Here is a 15,283-nt window from a genome sequence, read left to right on the forward strand (position 1 = left end):
CTTTTTATATATTTTATATGAAATGTCCTTGAATTGTTCAAAGCACATAACCTACAAATTCCGAGACAAGAATTGCTATATTCAAAAAAATTATTTTTTTTGAGGATTTCAAATTGCTTGAAGTCCTCGTAGACCGTAGTGCTTACTGCATAATTAACATTAATGTGTGTTCGATGTACATTTAGTTAATTAGTTCGTTGTTTTACAATTTGAGGGTAAGTACAGTTTGTCTGTTATATAAATTTAATATATAATACAAATATGTGTTAACTTCACTCAAGTTAACAAAAATATAGGTCTTAACTTAAACCAGTATGTTTTACATGGGTAATTTTTTTTTTTTTTTCTAAGTCAAGATATATATATGTTATTTTAGATTATGCGCAAATAACTTTGATTGTGAATATATTACGTCGTAAAATTATCTACATATATAATGAAAGACAAAGAGAGACCACCTATATTAAATGTTCAACATCGTATAGTGGAAACAGTCGGACCATGGATATTAAGATATTTATCAGGTTCAACTGTTCAAGATAAATGTTTAACTAATGGTGAAGAAGTAGAAGATACAAACGAATCATTCATCGATGAAGAAACTGAATCGGATACAATTTATCTAAAAACTCTAGATCCTAAGGAATGGAAAGATCAAGATCATTATCAGTAATTATAAAATATATATTTAGTAGTATATAGTCATAATCATTAAATTTTTGGATAATACACTGAACAATTACATTTAATATCAACAATAATTATGACATAAATATTAGGACAAAAGAATATTCAAAACTTATAGTAGTGTAATGAATAAATCTGTTCCGTGTTTCATACAATTTCTGTTTGATACATTTCCTGATTTTAACTTATCCATTTTTTTGCTATACCCAAAATAGTGATGAAAAAAACATCTTAAATATTTAAGTTATTAAAATATTTTACTTAAAATTCATTATATTAAAATATAAAAATCAATTTATTCTACTAAGCTACTAAAATATACATTGGTAATTGAATCTTTGAATTTTTCTTCTACATGATAGTGCCTACCGTGCATATACGTAAATACGCTACTGCCTAACACATCGTACTAATTGTTAAAAGCGGTTTTTAATTTTACTATTACCAATCTATAATTAATGTAATATAAAAGTAGGCACCTTTGCAATTTTTGCAGGGTATCAAGATTACCATTTACACTCCCTAATACTATATTTAGTTACTTGTTTTTATTTGGCATATATCCAGTTTTGTTCATGAACAGTTTTTAAAAATTGGTATTCTTATGTATTGGATAAATTTCAAACATGATATCTGAAAAGGTTGAAAACAAATCTGAAATAAAAATGTAAATTGTACTAACATTTGTTGAAGTATGTAAGTTTTCAAAAATGAATTTAAAAAAACCGGTACAGTTATAATTAAATTTTCTAATTTTGTGAAGTGTTTGTTTTCTATAATTATTAATTAATCTATATAATTAATTTTTTTTTTTTTTATTGTATTTCAGGGTTTTAGGATTATCAAAATTGCGATATAAAGCCACTGAAGCACAAATCAAAAGTGCTTATAGACGTAGAGTTCTTAATCATCATCCAGATAAAAGAAAAAAGCTTGGTGAGAAAGTTCAAGGAGATGATGATTATTTTACATGCATCACTAAAGCATGGGAAACTCTTGGAAATAAAACTAAAAGGCGCGCTTATGATTCAATTGATCCTAAATTTGACAACAGTATTCCTTCCAAGGAAATGGCAAAAAAATCTGACTTCTTTCAATTATTTGGACCGGTATTTGTTCGTAATAGTATGTGGTCAGAACAAAGTTCTGTACCACTTTTAGGAGATATAGATAGTAGTCGTGATCATGTTGATCGTTTCTACAATTCTTGGTATAGTTTCAATTCATGGAGAGAATTTTCATATCTTGATGAAGAAGATCGTGAACAGGCCTCAGATCGTGAAGAACGAAGATGGATTGAAAAACAAAATCGTGCAAATCGTACTAAGCTAAAAAAAGAGGAATGTACTCGTATTAGACAATTAGTTGACCTAGCATATGCCAATGATCCAAGACTTTTAAAATTTAAAAAGGAGGAACAAGAACGGAAAGCAGCTGTAAAACAAGCCAAAAAAGATGCAATTAGACAAAAACAAGAAGAAGAAATTAGACTAAGAGAAGAAGAAGAAGCCAAAGTACAAAAAGAAAAAGATGAGCGTGAGGCTGTAGAAAAAGCGCAACGAAATGCACTTAAGGCAGAAAAAGAAAGTCAAAAGAAAGCTTTGAAAAAAGAACGTAAACATATACGGGATTTATGTAAAACAAATAATTACTATATACAGCACGGTGATAATGTAATTGAAATAATGTCTGGTGTTGAAAAAATTTGTGATCAGCTTTCTGCCATACAACTTAAACAATTGGCTAGTGCCCTCCAAATAGAAGGTCGCAAAGCATTAATAGAAAAACTTAAACAAATGGAATGCAGAGTTGAAATGAATAATGTTATTAAAAATGATATCAAAATTGTTGAAAAAAATAATAATGATTGGGAAACAGATGATGTTCAATTATTGATAAAAGCGGTAAATTTGTTTCCAGCCGGTACAAGCCAACGTTGGGAAGCTGTTGCAAATTTTATAAACCAACATAGTAAAAATGGTGATCGAAATGCCAAACAAGTATTAGCAAAAGCTAAATCTCTTCAAAATACTAACTTCACTGACAATGCTTTAAAATCTGAAATGAATGCCAATGCGTATGATCAATTTGAAAAGGAAAAAAAATGTGAATCACAGATACCTGAAGTAGTTTCAGAACGTCCAGTTGGATGGTCTGCAGACGAGCAAAAATTATTGGAACAAGCTCTTAAAACATATCCAAATGCAGTAAAAGAACGTTGGGATAGAATAGCAGAATGTGTTCCAACCAGAACGAAAAAGGAATGTATGAAAAGATATAAGGAAATCGTTGAAATAGTTAAAGCCAAGAAAGCTGCTCAAGTGTAAAAGTTTATCAACTATTTTAAATACATGTTAACAAAACTTAATAATGTTTTAATTTAATTTTTTTTTGTTTTGTTAATATTTTTGAACAAAATTAAATTTTTAACTCAATATAGTTTTAATGACCATTAATCATTTGACACTATGCATACAACTTGTAAAATGTATTCATTTTTATAAGGTGTACCAATTTGTATTAACACTTATAAAATCTAAAACTCAATTCTTTCAGTTTCCTTATTTTTTACAGAAAAGATGTTAGATAACAAATGAAATTACTAAATCAGTTCAAATAATGTATATTATATACATTATGAAGTATAAATATTATTTTTGTATTACTTATGTTCATATTACAACCCAAAATAAATAGTTGAACATTTTGTGGAGTGGGAAAGAAGTTTGTCAATAAAGCAACTATCTGTTAATGTTTGAATGAATTTTTTTTATTAATGATTTTGAATAAAATACTTTAAATACCTACATACCTAAAATATAAAAAAATACATATGTCGTTAATAATAATTAAAACAAAAATAATTCATGATAAAAAAAAATAAAATTATTAAATAACTTAAATACGGCGAATAGTGGTTCTTCCTGTAACCATAATTTGTCCTAAATCTTGTACTTCCTTAAGTGCATCATCTAAAATTTCTCTGGTTACTTGAAATGGAAAAGCTGATTTAGCTTCACTTAATAGTTTGTGATAGTTAAATATAGTAGACTTTGGTTGGCTTGATATCACTTTTGACAAATATTCTGCAAGGTCGTGTCGTCTTTGTCTTGCAGCTGAACTCAATCCTGTAGTCAGTATTCCAACATCTATTTTGCCCGAAAGAGGATCTGTAGCACTTTGCTTTAGTGCTTCTCGGTATAATCTCCAAGCTTCATCAACATCAGTTATTTCCACGACGTTTGAATATCTCATCTTTGCATGAGCCTCAGATAACCGTATCAAAGATTCTAACTGTCTTGGATATGCAGACACTTGTCCTCTACCACTTCCAATAGTTCTCATGTTCACATAATATTGAATAAGTTTCTGTCTACTTTCCTCATTCAAAATAGGTTGAAATGTTTCTCGCCCATAAGTTATATAATCTTGAAGTAGGCTAGTATCCATTTGCTCATCCCGCTCGTAGTGTTCATTTTGATAATACAAAGATACTAAGTGATTGGCTAATCTTCTATCATACTGTTCGTTTTGTGGATCCAACATTAAAAATATTAAATCAAATCTGGATAACAGCGTGTGAGGGAGTTGTATATTTTCTATAATGGTCTTGTTTTTATTCCACTGTGATTCACACGGGTTTGCAGCAGCTAAAATGGAAGTTCTAGCATTTAATTGACAAATAATACCTGCTTTGGCAATACTTAAAGTTTGTTGTTCCATAACTTCATGCAATACACTCCTGGCCGACTCGCTCATTTTATCAAATTCATCAATGCAACAAACACCATTATCAGCCAAAACTAAAGCTCCGGTCTGTAAAACCAGTTGCCTGGTTTCTGGATCTTTAATTACATAAGCCGTCATACCGACAGCTGAAGACCCTTTACCACTAGTATACTGACTTCTGGGTACAATATCATAAACATATGACAAAAACTGTGATTTACTTGTACCTGGATCACCACATAATAGTATATTTATTTCAGACCTTAAATGATTTTTCTTTTTAGAAGTTTTTCTGGTCCCGCCAAATAGCTGCATTAGTATACCTTTTTTTATATCGCAATTTTCGTATATAGAAGGCGCCAAAGCATTTGACAATCTATCATAAATATCTTCCGTCTTAGATAATTGTCTCAATACTTCAATTCGTTCCTCGGTTATTTTATTTTTCTCTTCAACAGCAAATGATATACGGCTATCATTATTTTTCAAAAAGTGTAAAATGTCAATATGAGTCCTGTATACACTACGGAAGTTTCTCATTCTAGGATTTACTTGCATTGGAACGGCTCGATAAATACCCGTTACAGATACACGGTCACCAGCTTGTACAGTTTCAATAAGTTCATTATAGGAGTATAAATTGACAGTATGTGGAGTCTGACCAGCTGGCATTTCATCAGGAGATTCTTGAAGTTTAGTCAATTGTTTATCAGTAAAATTAGATTGGTTATGTACTAATTCAAAACAATGATTAGTATTACAATGGGGACATAGAGTCGGCTCAGCAATATTACCACGATCAATTTCTACAATAGTTGTATAAGAACATACAATACAACGAAAAAATGCATCACGCATCTCAGGTATAATGTCACTACATCGAATTACCATTCCTGTAACAGTTATTAGCTGATCCATATCTTCAGGATTAAGGAATCGCATATTCTTAGTTTTTTGTACATTAAAAGGTCGCACTTGAAGAGCCTTAGTAACATGCGTCAAATCAGCTGCTGGATATTTAGTGAAAAATACTTCATTAACAACTGTATCAAATACTGGAATAACTTCTTGTGGGTAACATATTAATTGATCATAAATTTCAGAATCAAATTTATGTAAGTGACCACAATCAATATCTACATATGGAATTTCCATTTCCAAAACATTACTCAATTTAGTCATATAATGAGGCAATTCAGATTCATTCACACAAAATGTTTCAATAAAATTTTGGAATCTTAATCGACATCTATCAACTACTACATCTGTACCCCATATGACTAAATTGGGAGCAACATCTTGATTTTCAGGATCAGGACGAGGAGCGCCATTTTCATAATTTGCAGTATCCACTTGCCTTTGCCGACGATTAACCGATAAGTTATTTCTTTGAACTGAACCACCACTACGCATTGTGAAACCTGTAGCCCGAGAATCTACGGAACTTAAAGGAGAGCCATAGTTTATTGGAGAACTAAGGTCTACTTCACTGGTACGCAAACCTCGCAGAGGGCTTGTCATAAAACGACGAGCAGGTGACGATGCTTCAGAGACTATAGCCCCAGACCGACGACTGGAAACAGAGCCAGGTGTTCTAGCATGAGGTGAACGGCCATTAGCTCTTGGTGTCATGTTATTTCTAGAAGGAGTCCTTCCTTCCCTTGGAGTAGTAGTGCCATTTCTGGTGGGAGTCCTTCCTTCCCTTGGAGTGGTAGTACCATTTCTGGTGGGAGTTCTACTACCTCTTGGAGTAGTGGAACTATTTCTAGAAGGAGTTTGTCCTCCTCTTGGAGTAGTGGCACTATTCCGAGGAGTACGGTCTCCTCTTGGTGTAGTGTTACCATTTCTTTGAGGTGTACGACCTGACATACCTTAAATCACAATACAATATTAATTACACTTGATCAACTTCACCCAAATATAAGTTATGAAGTTGTATTTACCTGATTCCTTTGAGAACACAAATAGAATGAAATGTGAGATTTAGTACAAATATAATTACAAAACAAATCGTTAGTCTAGTCACAATTATTACAATTTATTACAAGAAATATAAAAAAAATAAAAATCACTAGTCATTAGATCAGACTATTAAGCCCTGACCCCAAACTTCAAAACTGGACTGCCCGACGGAGAGCGCAGTATCTAGTCTCAAGTGGCGAGTGTGGAGTGTGGTGAACTTGAGAGTGGTAAGTGGAGACAATATAACAATAACAATGCAACAAATATAAATATATCAACAAAATTGGCGCCAAAATATAATATATTATTTACAATGATCATAAATAATTTTAGGTTATTTAGTTATTAATCAGTTTAGCCATTTCTCATACCATAAATTACATTATTAATGTTTAGAAGGTATACTTTGGACATACTGATGGTCAATAAAAACTGATAAAAATGATTTGTCAAAGTGGCGCGTAGTTAATACTACTAATATCTTAAATCTTAATCTTAACAGATCAGTAAACACTAAACACCGCCACTTACTGTGTTTAATACTTTTATTTCAATAATTTGCATGACAAATAAGATCTTCTTTGCCAAATTGTCATGATAATTTGTGTTTTATCTCTCACAGAATAGTATATAATGTACCTGTAGTAATTACTGATAAACAACGATTTCTAGGACTTGACAGTTGACTCTCTAAGCATTGAGTTCGATATTGAAATACTTAAACATTTAAATTATAATACTAAGAATTATACCTCGTTTTTCTATTTAATTTTTAAAACCGGATTTTGATGTAAGTACAATTATGGCATACATAATATTATTATGACAATACTTTTATATTTTAACAACTAACAAACTTTTATCAAGTTATTTTATTACACAATATTAGGTAGAGTTTTACATTCAATGAATATTTTTAGTATACTGCATTACTGCTTGTATTATTGTTGGAAAATATAATAAAAACTAATTAAATAGTGCCAGAGAATAAAATAATAATAATTGATGATAAACAATATCAGTTAGGCATGTAATAAAATATTCTATGGTTTTTGTATTGTTTTTATAATTGTACAGTAATTCAATAATGGTAGGTATCACCTATTTACCTATATTGTGTTTTTAGTTTGTTTCTATTTTCTCTAAGTAATTACCACTGAATGTTTCCTTCTGCATAGCTGCTCTGATTATTATGTATAGTTAATTGTTTTAAATTAATCATATCCACTTAGCTAGGAGGTAAGTAGCAAGAACTTAGAAAAAATAAACTATTATATAAATTCTCATTGGATTTCTTAAAAAAATATATAAATGGTCAGAGTATGTAGATCAATGAATCCCAATGTAGAATTTTTTAATTTTATTAGACTTAAGAATTTAGTATATAAAAACCCGAAAAGGTGCTGTGGGATTTTTGAAAATCTAAAAGAGGCCGAGTAAAAAAAGGTTGGGAATCTCTGATATAGATTATCAGTCTGGCTAGCTGTAGTGGTTTACATTTTAAATGATCTATTATGTTCCCAATAAAAATGTTAGGTAAAATTAAATTTTTTTAGCAAATTTTCCAATTATTTTGAAATAGAATGAGATTAATGAAGGTTATTTTAAATAATTAAATTCAGACATAATGTATGATTTATATTGAATTCTAAGCAATATGTATATATTTTTGTTTTGACAGATTGAGTAAGTAAATATATTAAAATTGAAATATATATTTATATATACCTATTACTACTCACCTTTATCAACAAATAGAATGGCATCAAATTTAAAAACTTCGGATACAGAAAAATTAAATATGGGAATGAAATCAATTTTAAGTGAATTTGAAGTCAGTTGTGATAAAGCCAAACAATTGAAAGACAACAAAGAGTTATACAATCAAATGAAATATACTGTCAAAAAGTTATCAATTGAAGGAGAAAGCCATGATTATGCTACACAACTTTCAAATTTCAAGGAAGCTTTGAAAAATGAACAATTGTTTTACTTTAATAAGACTGGAATTTCTCAAAACTTTTTATCAAAAGATGTCCAGTTAGAATCTGCGGCAAAAATCCTACAAGAAACCGGTATTGATGATTATAATGCAAGTAGCCTATTCACTAAATATTTGTCAATGATTGAAAAATGTAATAAGCAAAAAGAGTTTATTGATGACATTGATGAACATTTAAATAAATTAAAAATAATAATTGAACAACAGAATGATCTTAAATGTGAATTATCTAATATTAACTACTCACCTGTAGGCTATACAGCGGAACCTATCAATATTAAGCCAATTGAAAGTATACAGACTGTAGACAACTGTGATGAAATCGTGAAGTTGGTCAAAAAAATAACAGACATTGAAAAGAAACAAGAAGAAATTTGTTCAGAAACTTCTGAATTAAAATCTGAACAGAAAAAAATGTACCATGGATTACCACCAAATATGGATCAAGCAATGATGGCAGTACAAATAGCAGAGCAAGCAATGAAGGCTATAACTAAAAAATTAATGGAAAAACTTTAGAAAGTATAATTTTGTAACTGATTATCTTCAACACAATGTATCAAAAATATTGTTATTTTTATTACTTACTATTGTTGTAATAATTTATATATAAACTGTATTTATGTGAAACCGGATTTCATAACATAATAATTAATTTTAATTTATACCATTTTTTATATGCTTTTATTATTTTTTAATAATCAAAAATACATATTTTTAAAAAAAAAACTGTTTATACTTTATAGTTTAATATCAATTATTTTCCTGTTGCATTGGTCAAAATATTTTGCTGTAAATTATTATTATTATTATCAATCTAACAACGAGTTAATAAATAAATATTGTAATAAAATATATTAAAATAAAATTATTATTCTTAATATTTTTTTTTTTTTTTTAGTAAATCATTAATTATGTTTGATGAAAATACAACAATGGAATACTTATTTCAAGTAGAAAGACAAGCTGAAAAAATACTTCTTTATAAAAGTGAAATGGTTGCCTTGGATAAAAGTAGAAATAGTAATCGCATGGCCATTAGAGCATTAACAAACTGTAAAATACCAGAAGACAAGATATGGATGGCAGTGGGTTTAACCATGGTAAAAGTTTCTGTTGAAAAAGCTAAAACTATGCTACAAGCAGGTACGCCTATATTAATGTTTGATTAATTTATCATCATCATGTATAAAAGTACATAAATAATTTTCAGATCAAGTTACTTTAAATAATCGTATGAACATTCTTCGAAGCGACATTAAAGTTGAAGTGAATAAATTAAATGATATGGAATATAAAGAACCAGTGAAAGGGTTATTTTTAAATCCACTTACAAAGAAAGAAATGAAAGCAATGAATCAAGTACTCGGAATAGCTGATTAAACCTAAGTGTCTTATTAACAATATATTAATTTAAATGAAAATATAATTATTTACTTAGAATATTATACATTTATTATGGGTATATTTATACTTTAATGCTATCAGGTAAATTTTTTTTTGGATAACTATAAAAATATATTATATAATTATACAGTTGTACAAGGCCGCAACTGTAGGGACCGAGGGTCCAGCCTTTCCGAAATTTTTAAAAGAGTTTTTATATTATGTATTTAAAAATGATGTTATCCATATAGATCCATATTAAAAAAATGTTTGACCCTCTCCCCCCAACATTTTCTAAGTGAAATTTCTTTAAGTTGTAAGACGTAGGTACAATGCCGAAAAATTTGTTATAAAATTATGCTCCCTACTGCTAATTTCTGTGGCAACAAAAAATAAATAAAATTATATAAATCCGATTATGATTATTTTTATCTATTTAAATAATTAATAAACATGTATATAATATACCTAAATAATAACAATTACAAATATCGAAACGATTGAAGGTTGTATTATGGTTAAAACTAAAGCTGAACGATGTCGTTTATATTAAGTAAAATAAATAGGATAAATAAAATAAATTATTAAAAATCAAGCAAATTATTTTTTGTAATTAAAGTTTGAACTTAAAATCTTATTTGTTCATGCCAAGTCTTTACTGCAAGATTGTCATTTTCAAAAAAGCCCAGATATTTAAAAACTACAAAAGAAGTGTTACTGCATACGCAAGTGCTTGCACACACACACACATTTTTTTCAGTTACAGCCTTGCAGTTAAAATTATTTTATCAAAGAACAAAGATTATTTAAAAAACTAAACAATTTATAAAAAAAATGATCACATAATTTTAAGATAACATTTTTTAAAAGGATTCAATTTTTACTATTTTTTAATCGTTCTCACTCTTAAGGTATTTTTACTGTGAAGTTTGCGTGTCACAACTATATATTTTAAATTTCATATTTTAAAGCATAATATTATTTTGAGTGTTTTGATTTATAAAAATCAATATTACATTCCCTGGTAATGATTTAAAATCAAATTTTTAAACAATTTACAATACATAACTATATTTTAATAATATTTACATATGATTTAAATTATTTAATACAATTTACTTCAAAAAATCTTTAAAAAGGCATATACCATTGTATAAACTTTTTCTTCAACATAAATATATAATAATCATAATATGTACTTAAAACTTTTATTCTTCCTCTTTTATACATTTTTCAACTACATCTCTTAAACTTGGATTTTCCATTGCAGCTGCAACACGTTCTTTATCGTTTATTTGTTTGTTAACTGCAAATATAATGAATCAGTATATTGATAGTTAAAAACTAATAATAATCCATAAAATGATAATTACTTTCTTCTTCAGTTGTGTGAGCACCTTCTTTAATGTATATATCCAATTTAACATTCTCCAAAATAGATCTTATAACTTTAATCCTTATGCTAAGGCCAATTAAAGTAGCTAAACTGCAATGTGGTACTGTAGGATTAAATTCAATTCGGACAGTATATAGTTTCAAGTTTCTTTGATTAATTACCTGAAATTATTGTTTTCAAAGTTGCCTTTTCATTAATTTCCATATGAAACAAGGGACATAAATATATTATGATTCTAGCACATGATAATATCCATAAAATATCAATCTGGCAAGTATGGTATAGGTGATGAAAGTATAACAATTATTTTATAAGTTAGAAGATTGCAAAAAAATTTTTATTTAATTTAATGGATTATTTCTTAGAACAATTATATTGTATAAAAATTAACTTAATGATTTATTATAGATTCAATCCTTTAGTATTGTATGATTCAGAAATAATTAATTAATAATTTACATAGATTTGAGGATAACTAGTCTGGTATTTTAGAATATAAATAAATTTAATGATTTGTTTACTGAACAGCGATAAAGAGTAATAATAAGTAGTTATTTTAAAATGCTAATTTTTCCCTTCTCTTATCCATTGAATAACTTGGCCAATTATCAAAAATGGTAAATGTAAATAAAATATGTATATAGACATACAAAGGCTGCCGACCCCACAAAATATAGGAGTGAAGGAAAGAAGTAGACATGTATGCACAAGTTAAAGTGTAAGTTTATTGAAAGAATATATTATAATATTTATTCTCCAATTAATAAAATTATTTTTAATACTGACCTCTACTCCATTTTCATACACAACACTAAGGTCTTCCAGCGTAGCTGGTTTCTCCGGATCCTTAATTGTTCTAATAATATCTGTTTGTTCAATAATAATTTTAAAAAAAATTAATAATATTGTGTAATTATCTAACGTAGTGATGATACCCACCATAGATTTGGTCCTTCAATTCATGTGTTTTTTCGTCGAGTTGTTCGTCAGTAGCCTCAATTGCAATCGGGTTTGCCGTCGTATTTCCACTGTCATTTTTTAAATACTTCTCTTGAATAATTTTTTTTGTTTGTTGCATGAGATTAGCAAACATCATCAACAAACTACTTATAGTCAAAATCATGAGCAATTTTTTTTCTTTGTACTTCGGTTTCGATAAAAAAAAATAAAAATTTCATACACGAATTTGGTTTTATAAGTATTATTTTAAATTGTTTTCATTTCACACATAGTTACTGATTACAAGTTACAATACAAATGATTATGATTATTATTATTTATTATAATCCGCGAAAACAACAATAAAGTAACAACAACAACAACAACAACGGAGGCTGATAATTGATAACCGTATCGGTGCCCGCGGTATGAACTTTGAATATAATGTTATTGATAATTAAATTTTGTGTTTAGAGTTTGGATTACAATTTACATTTTACAGCACGATTTAAGAAACCTAATATAATTTTAAATCGTGAATTACAGTGTCACAGTAACCTCTACTCAATAACAAAATACAGTTTTTTCCTGTGGTATCATAACTGACTACTGAGGTGGGAGAATCAACCACAGATTATTTAGTAATGTATTTATTTTATATAACTACTGTGTCATAACGACTACTATGAACCATAGACCTTAACCTTGATGTGAGGTCTATGCTGTGAACTAGTGAAGAGGGTGTATTAAAACCGCATACACAAATACACAATATAAAACCACAGAATAGATACATTTTAAAATTTAATCTATTCTGTAAATTTAAATTTAATCTGTTCTGTTTCACAGCAACTATTTTTGACCTAAAATCGTGGTCACAACTGAGGCGGGAAAGAATGGGGTGCACCAAATTTGATTAGTTTGGTCGTTTGGAACTGTTTTTTTGCGGAAGAAAACCCCATTCGGAAACACATATTTTTGGAACTGTATTTTATTGAACCATTTATTTTTTTGGAATCGAATACACTAAACTGTTTCAAATAATATATTATGGCGGATTGTCGGAACTCGGAAGCATAATTTTAAGGACAATATTTATATCTACACTCAACTAAATATAGATATAATAAAAATATTTAACGCACTTTATTGTATAGAGCAGGTCGGAAATGTGTGTCTAAGATGATAGTTCGGATGATTTGAAAAAAAAAGTTGAAAAACTTTCATTAGTCAATATTTTTTTGTTATTAATATTATTTTTATTTTATGCGTAAATGAACTGATCAGCTTTTTTATAATTTACTGACCAAGATATTATTATAGTTATAATTTTAATTTTATAATTTTTACCATTATTATTTATTGTTATTGACAACTTCCACAAACGAACTCTAACTTTGTCTTACACTAACTGAAAATAATATGAGTATCATAATTATTATTTTTACATAACATTTTATTATTTATATACCTATAAACAATAAACCTATTAAAATATTGGTTTGGTATAGCTTTGGGGATTTTTTTCCCAGATTAGGATTTGTTGACTAACGAAAAACCAACGAATATTTTTTTGTTTGTAAGTGTAGAGGGTTGCCATTGGTTACAGAAAATACAATATTTAGTTATTAAATTCGGATATAAATTATTTAGAGCTGAATTTTATGTTTGGTAAAAACCACCCAAAGTAATGTGTTAAAAATATGTTTAGTTCACATTTAGCGGAGCTTAATGCCCTCTGGAATTATTTAATTTGTCACCGGCAATGCCCTTCTAGACCAGGAGCTACTGACGGTTTGACCTTACCCATTTTAGCTTGAAATATTTGGTGACAATTTCAATGGTGTACAGTTATTAATTTTTGAGTAACGTGAAAAAAATAAAATCGATTTCCTCAAAAATCGGTTTTGCGTAAAAATTATCATATTTCTTTCACTTTTGTCTTGTTTTTCTCTACGCTTTATAAAACTAGTTGGAATTTACATTTTTGACCTCCCAAAATTACCAACTAGGTTCACTTTTCTATCAAAAAATATGTTGATCCCAAAAATCAAAGCATGCTTACTATCCAAAATTTTGCTGACAATTTGTTGATTTTTGTCCCAATTTTGGAGACACCCCTTCCCACCATCAAGACACTCTACTAATCAGCCGATTTTCTATCGTATTCAGCAGCCCCGATTCTTTTAGCTTTTTTCAAGGAAGCCAAAATGGGTAAGGTCAAACATAGCTCCTAGACATTAGACAAGATCGGCTAGTATTATCGCAGAATTGAAAATAGACGAAAGTACGAAAATATTTAGATTTTATCTATTCTGTGGTATTAGTGTATTCCCTATAAAAAAAACAATTAAAAATATGTTATAAATAATTTTTTATTATTTATCGGGTATAAAAAATATTTTTTATATTTTCATCAAATTGTCAAAATTCAAATTATTTAGATTTCTAGAAAAAAAGAATAAATTTGAGTGATATCTAATTATTTAAATAAAATTATTTGGAAATATTATATAATATATATTATACTAGCCGGGTCGGCTTCGCCCGTGATTGGTTGTTTATTTTGCCTCCGGAGTCCGGACGATGATATGTATAATTTTTTATTCAAAATTTATCGTGATCGGTGATCGGCAAGTAAAGTAAAAACAACCGACGCCTTAGTCCCCTCGGCCACTCCGTCCCCCACTATATTAGTTAAACTAATATAGTTAAAATATAGTAATATAACTAATTTAGTTTATATAGTTCTAAATGTTATTTTAATATATTATTGTGTACACAACTTAGTATAAATTATCGTCATCATCGACATAATAATTGACAGCGTGCGGATTCGATAGTCAGACTCTTGTTGATCGATGAGCACAGAATTTACTTTTACATCAACGATCAACACAATGTATTATGTAGGGTTCATACTTCATACTTCATTGAAACAATATACAGAGTGTATCTTATGTCATTGTATGCGGGGTTTTTTAACAATTATGGAACGATGGTATGGAATTTCGTTATAACGAAAAAAGACGTGTTTCTTTATTTTTTTATAACAATTTAAAATTTTTTAAACACGCAGGTGTACCAATAGCAAAATTAACTTTATTTTTTCAAATGATAATCCCTATTATTTTTTAATGGAAATCTGGAAAACCTTTTTTTTCTTAAATTTTGAAAACTGC

The 15,283-nt window shown here is 28.6% G+C and overlaps 5 protein-coding genes across 6 annotated transcripts; 3 read left to right on the top strand and 2 right to left on the bottom strand.

Annotated features, from left to right (window-relative positions):
- The first annotated feature begins 56 nt into the window (after positions 1-56).
- Positions 57-3,447, top strand: LOC100161433 (dnaJ homolog subfamily C member 2). The gene is made up of 3 exons (XM_001950384.5): positions 57-215; positions 377-669; positions 1,517-3,447. The coding sequence occupies exons 2-3, from the start codon at positions 437-439 to the stop codon at positions 3,012-3,014; spliced, it is 1,731 nt and encodes a 576-aa protein (XP_001950419.1). The 5' UTR covers positions 57-215; positions 377-436; the 3' UTR covers positions 3,015-3,447.
- On the bottom strand, positions 3,436-6,683 carry LOC100163482 (DNA replication licensing factor MCM4). Its single transcript, XM_001950134.5, has 2 exons — positions 6,360-6,683; positions 3,436-6,287 (listed from the first exon to the last, which is right to left on the bottom strand). The coding sequence occupies exon 2, from the start codon at positions 6,283-6,285 to the stop codon at positions 3,586-3,588; it is 2,700 nt and encodes an 899-aa protein (XP_001950169.1). The 5' UTR covers positions 6,286-6,287; positions 6,360-6,683; the 3' UTR covers positions 3,436-3,585.
- Positions 6,684-6,846: 163 nt separating this feature from the next.
- Positions 6,847-9,836, top strand: LOC100165539 (p53 and DNA damage-regulated protein 1-like). Of its 2 annotated transcripts, XM_008189315.3 has the most exons (4): positions 6,847-7,168; positions 8,060-8,064; positions 9,282-9,526; positions 9,594-9,836. In XM_008189315.3, the coding sequence occupies exons 3-4, from the start codon at positions 9,295-9,297 to the stop codon at positions 9,761-9,763; spliced, it is 402 nt and encodes a 133-aa protein (XP_008187537.1). In that variant the 5' UTR covers positions 6,847-7,168; positions 8,060-8,064; positions 9,282-9,294; the 3' UTR covers positions 9,764-9,836.
- LOC103310595 lies at positions 8,071-9,072 on the top strand. Its single transcript, XM_008189322.3, has 2 exons — positions 8,071-8,453; positions 8,634-9,072. Exons 1-2 carry the CDS (start codon positions 8,138-8,140, stop codon positions 8,897-8,899), a joined length of 582 nt encoding a protein of 193 aa, XP_008187544.1. The 5' UTR covers positions 8,071-8,137; the 3' UTR covers positions 8,900-9,072.
- A 1,030-nt stretch (positions 9,837-10,866) lies between the features above and the next one.
- LOC100167526 (MIP18 family protein galla-1) lies at positions 10,867-12,378 on the bottom strand. Its single transcript, XM_001947144.5, has 4 exons — positions 12,102-12,378; positions 11,949-12,028; positions 11,140-11,323; positions 10,867-11,072 (listed from the first exon to the last, which is right to left on the bottom strand). Exons 1-4 carry the CDS (start codon positions 12,283-12,285, stop codon positions 10,975-10,977), a joined length of 546 nt encoding a protein of 181 aa, XP_001947179.2. The 5' UTR covers positions 12,286-12,378; the 3' UTR covers positions 10,867-10,974.
- Positions 12,379-15,283: the final 2,905 nt, after the last annotated feature.

The sequence above is a fragment of the Acyrthosiphon pisum genome, chromosome A1, assembly GCF_005508785.2.
Source record: "Acyrthosiphon pisum isolate AL4f chromosome A1, pea_aphid_22Mar2018_4r6ur, whole genome shotgun sequence".
Taxonomy (NCBI): Eukaryota; Metazoa; Arthropoda; class Insecta; order Hemiptera; family Aphididae; genus Acyrthosiphon; species Acyrthosiphon pisum.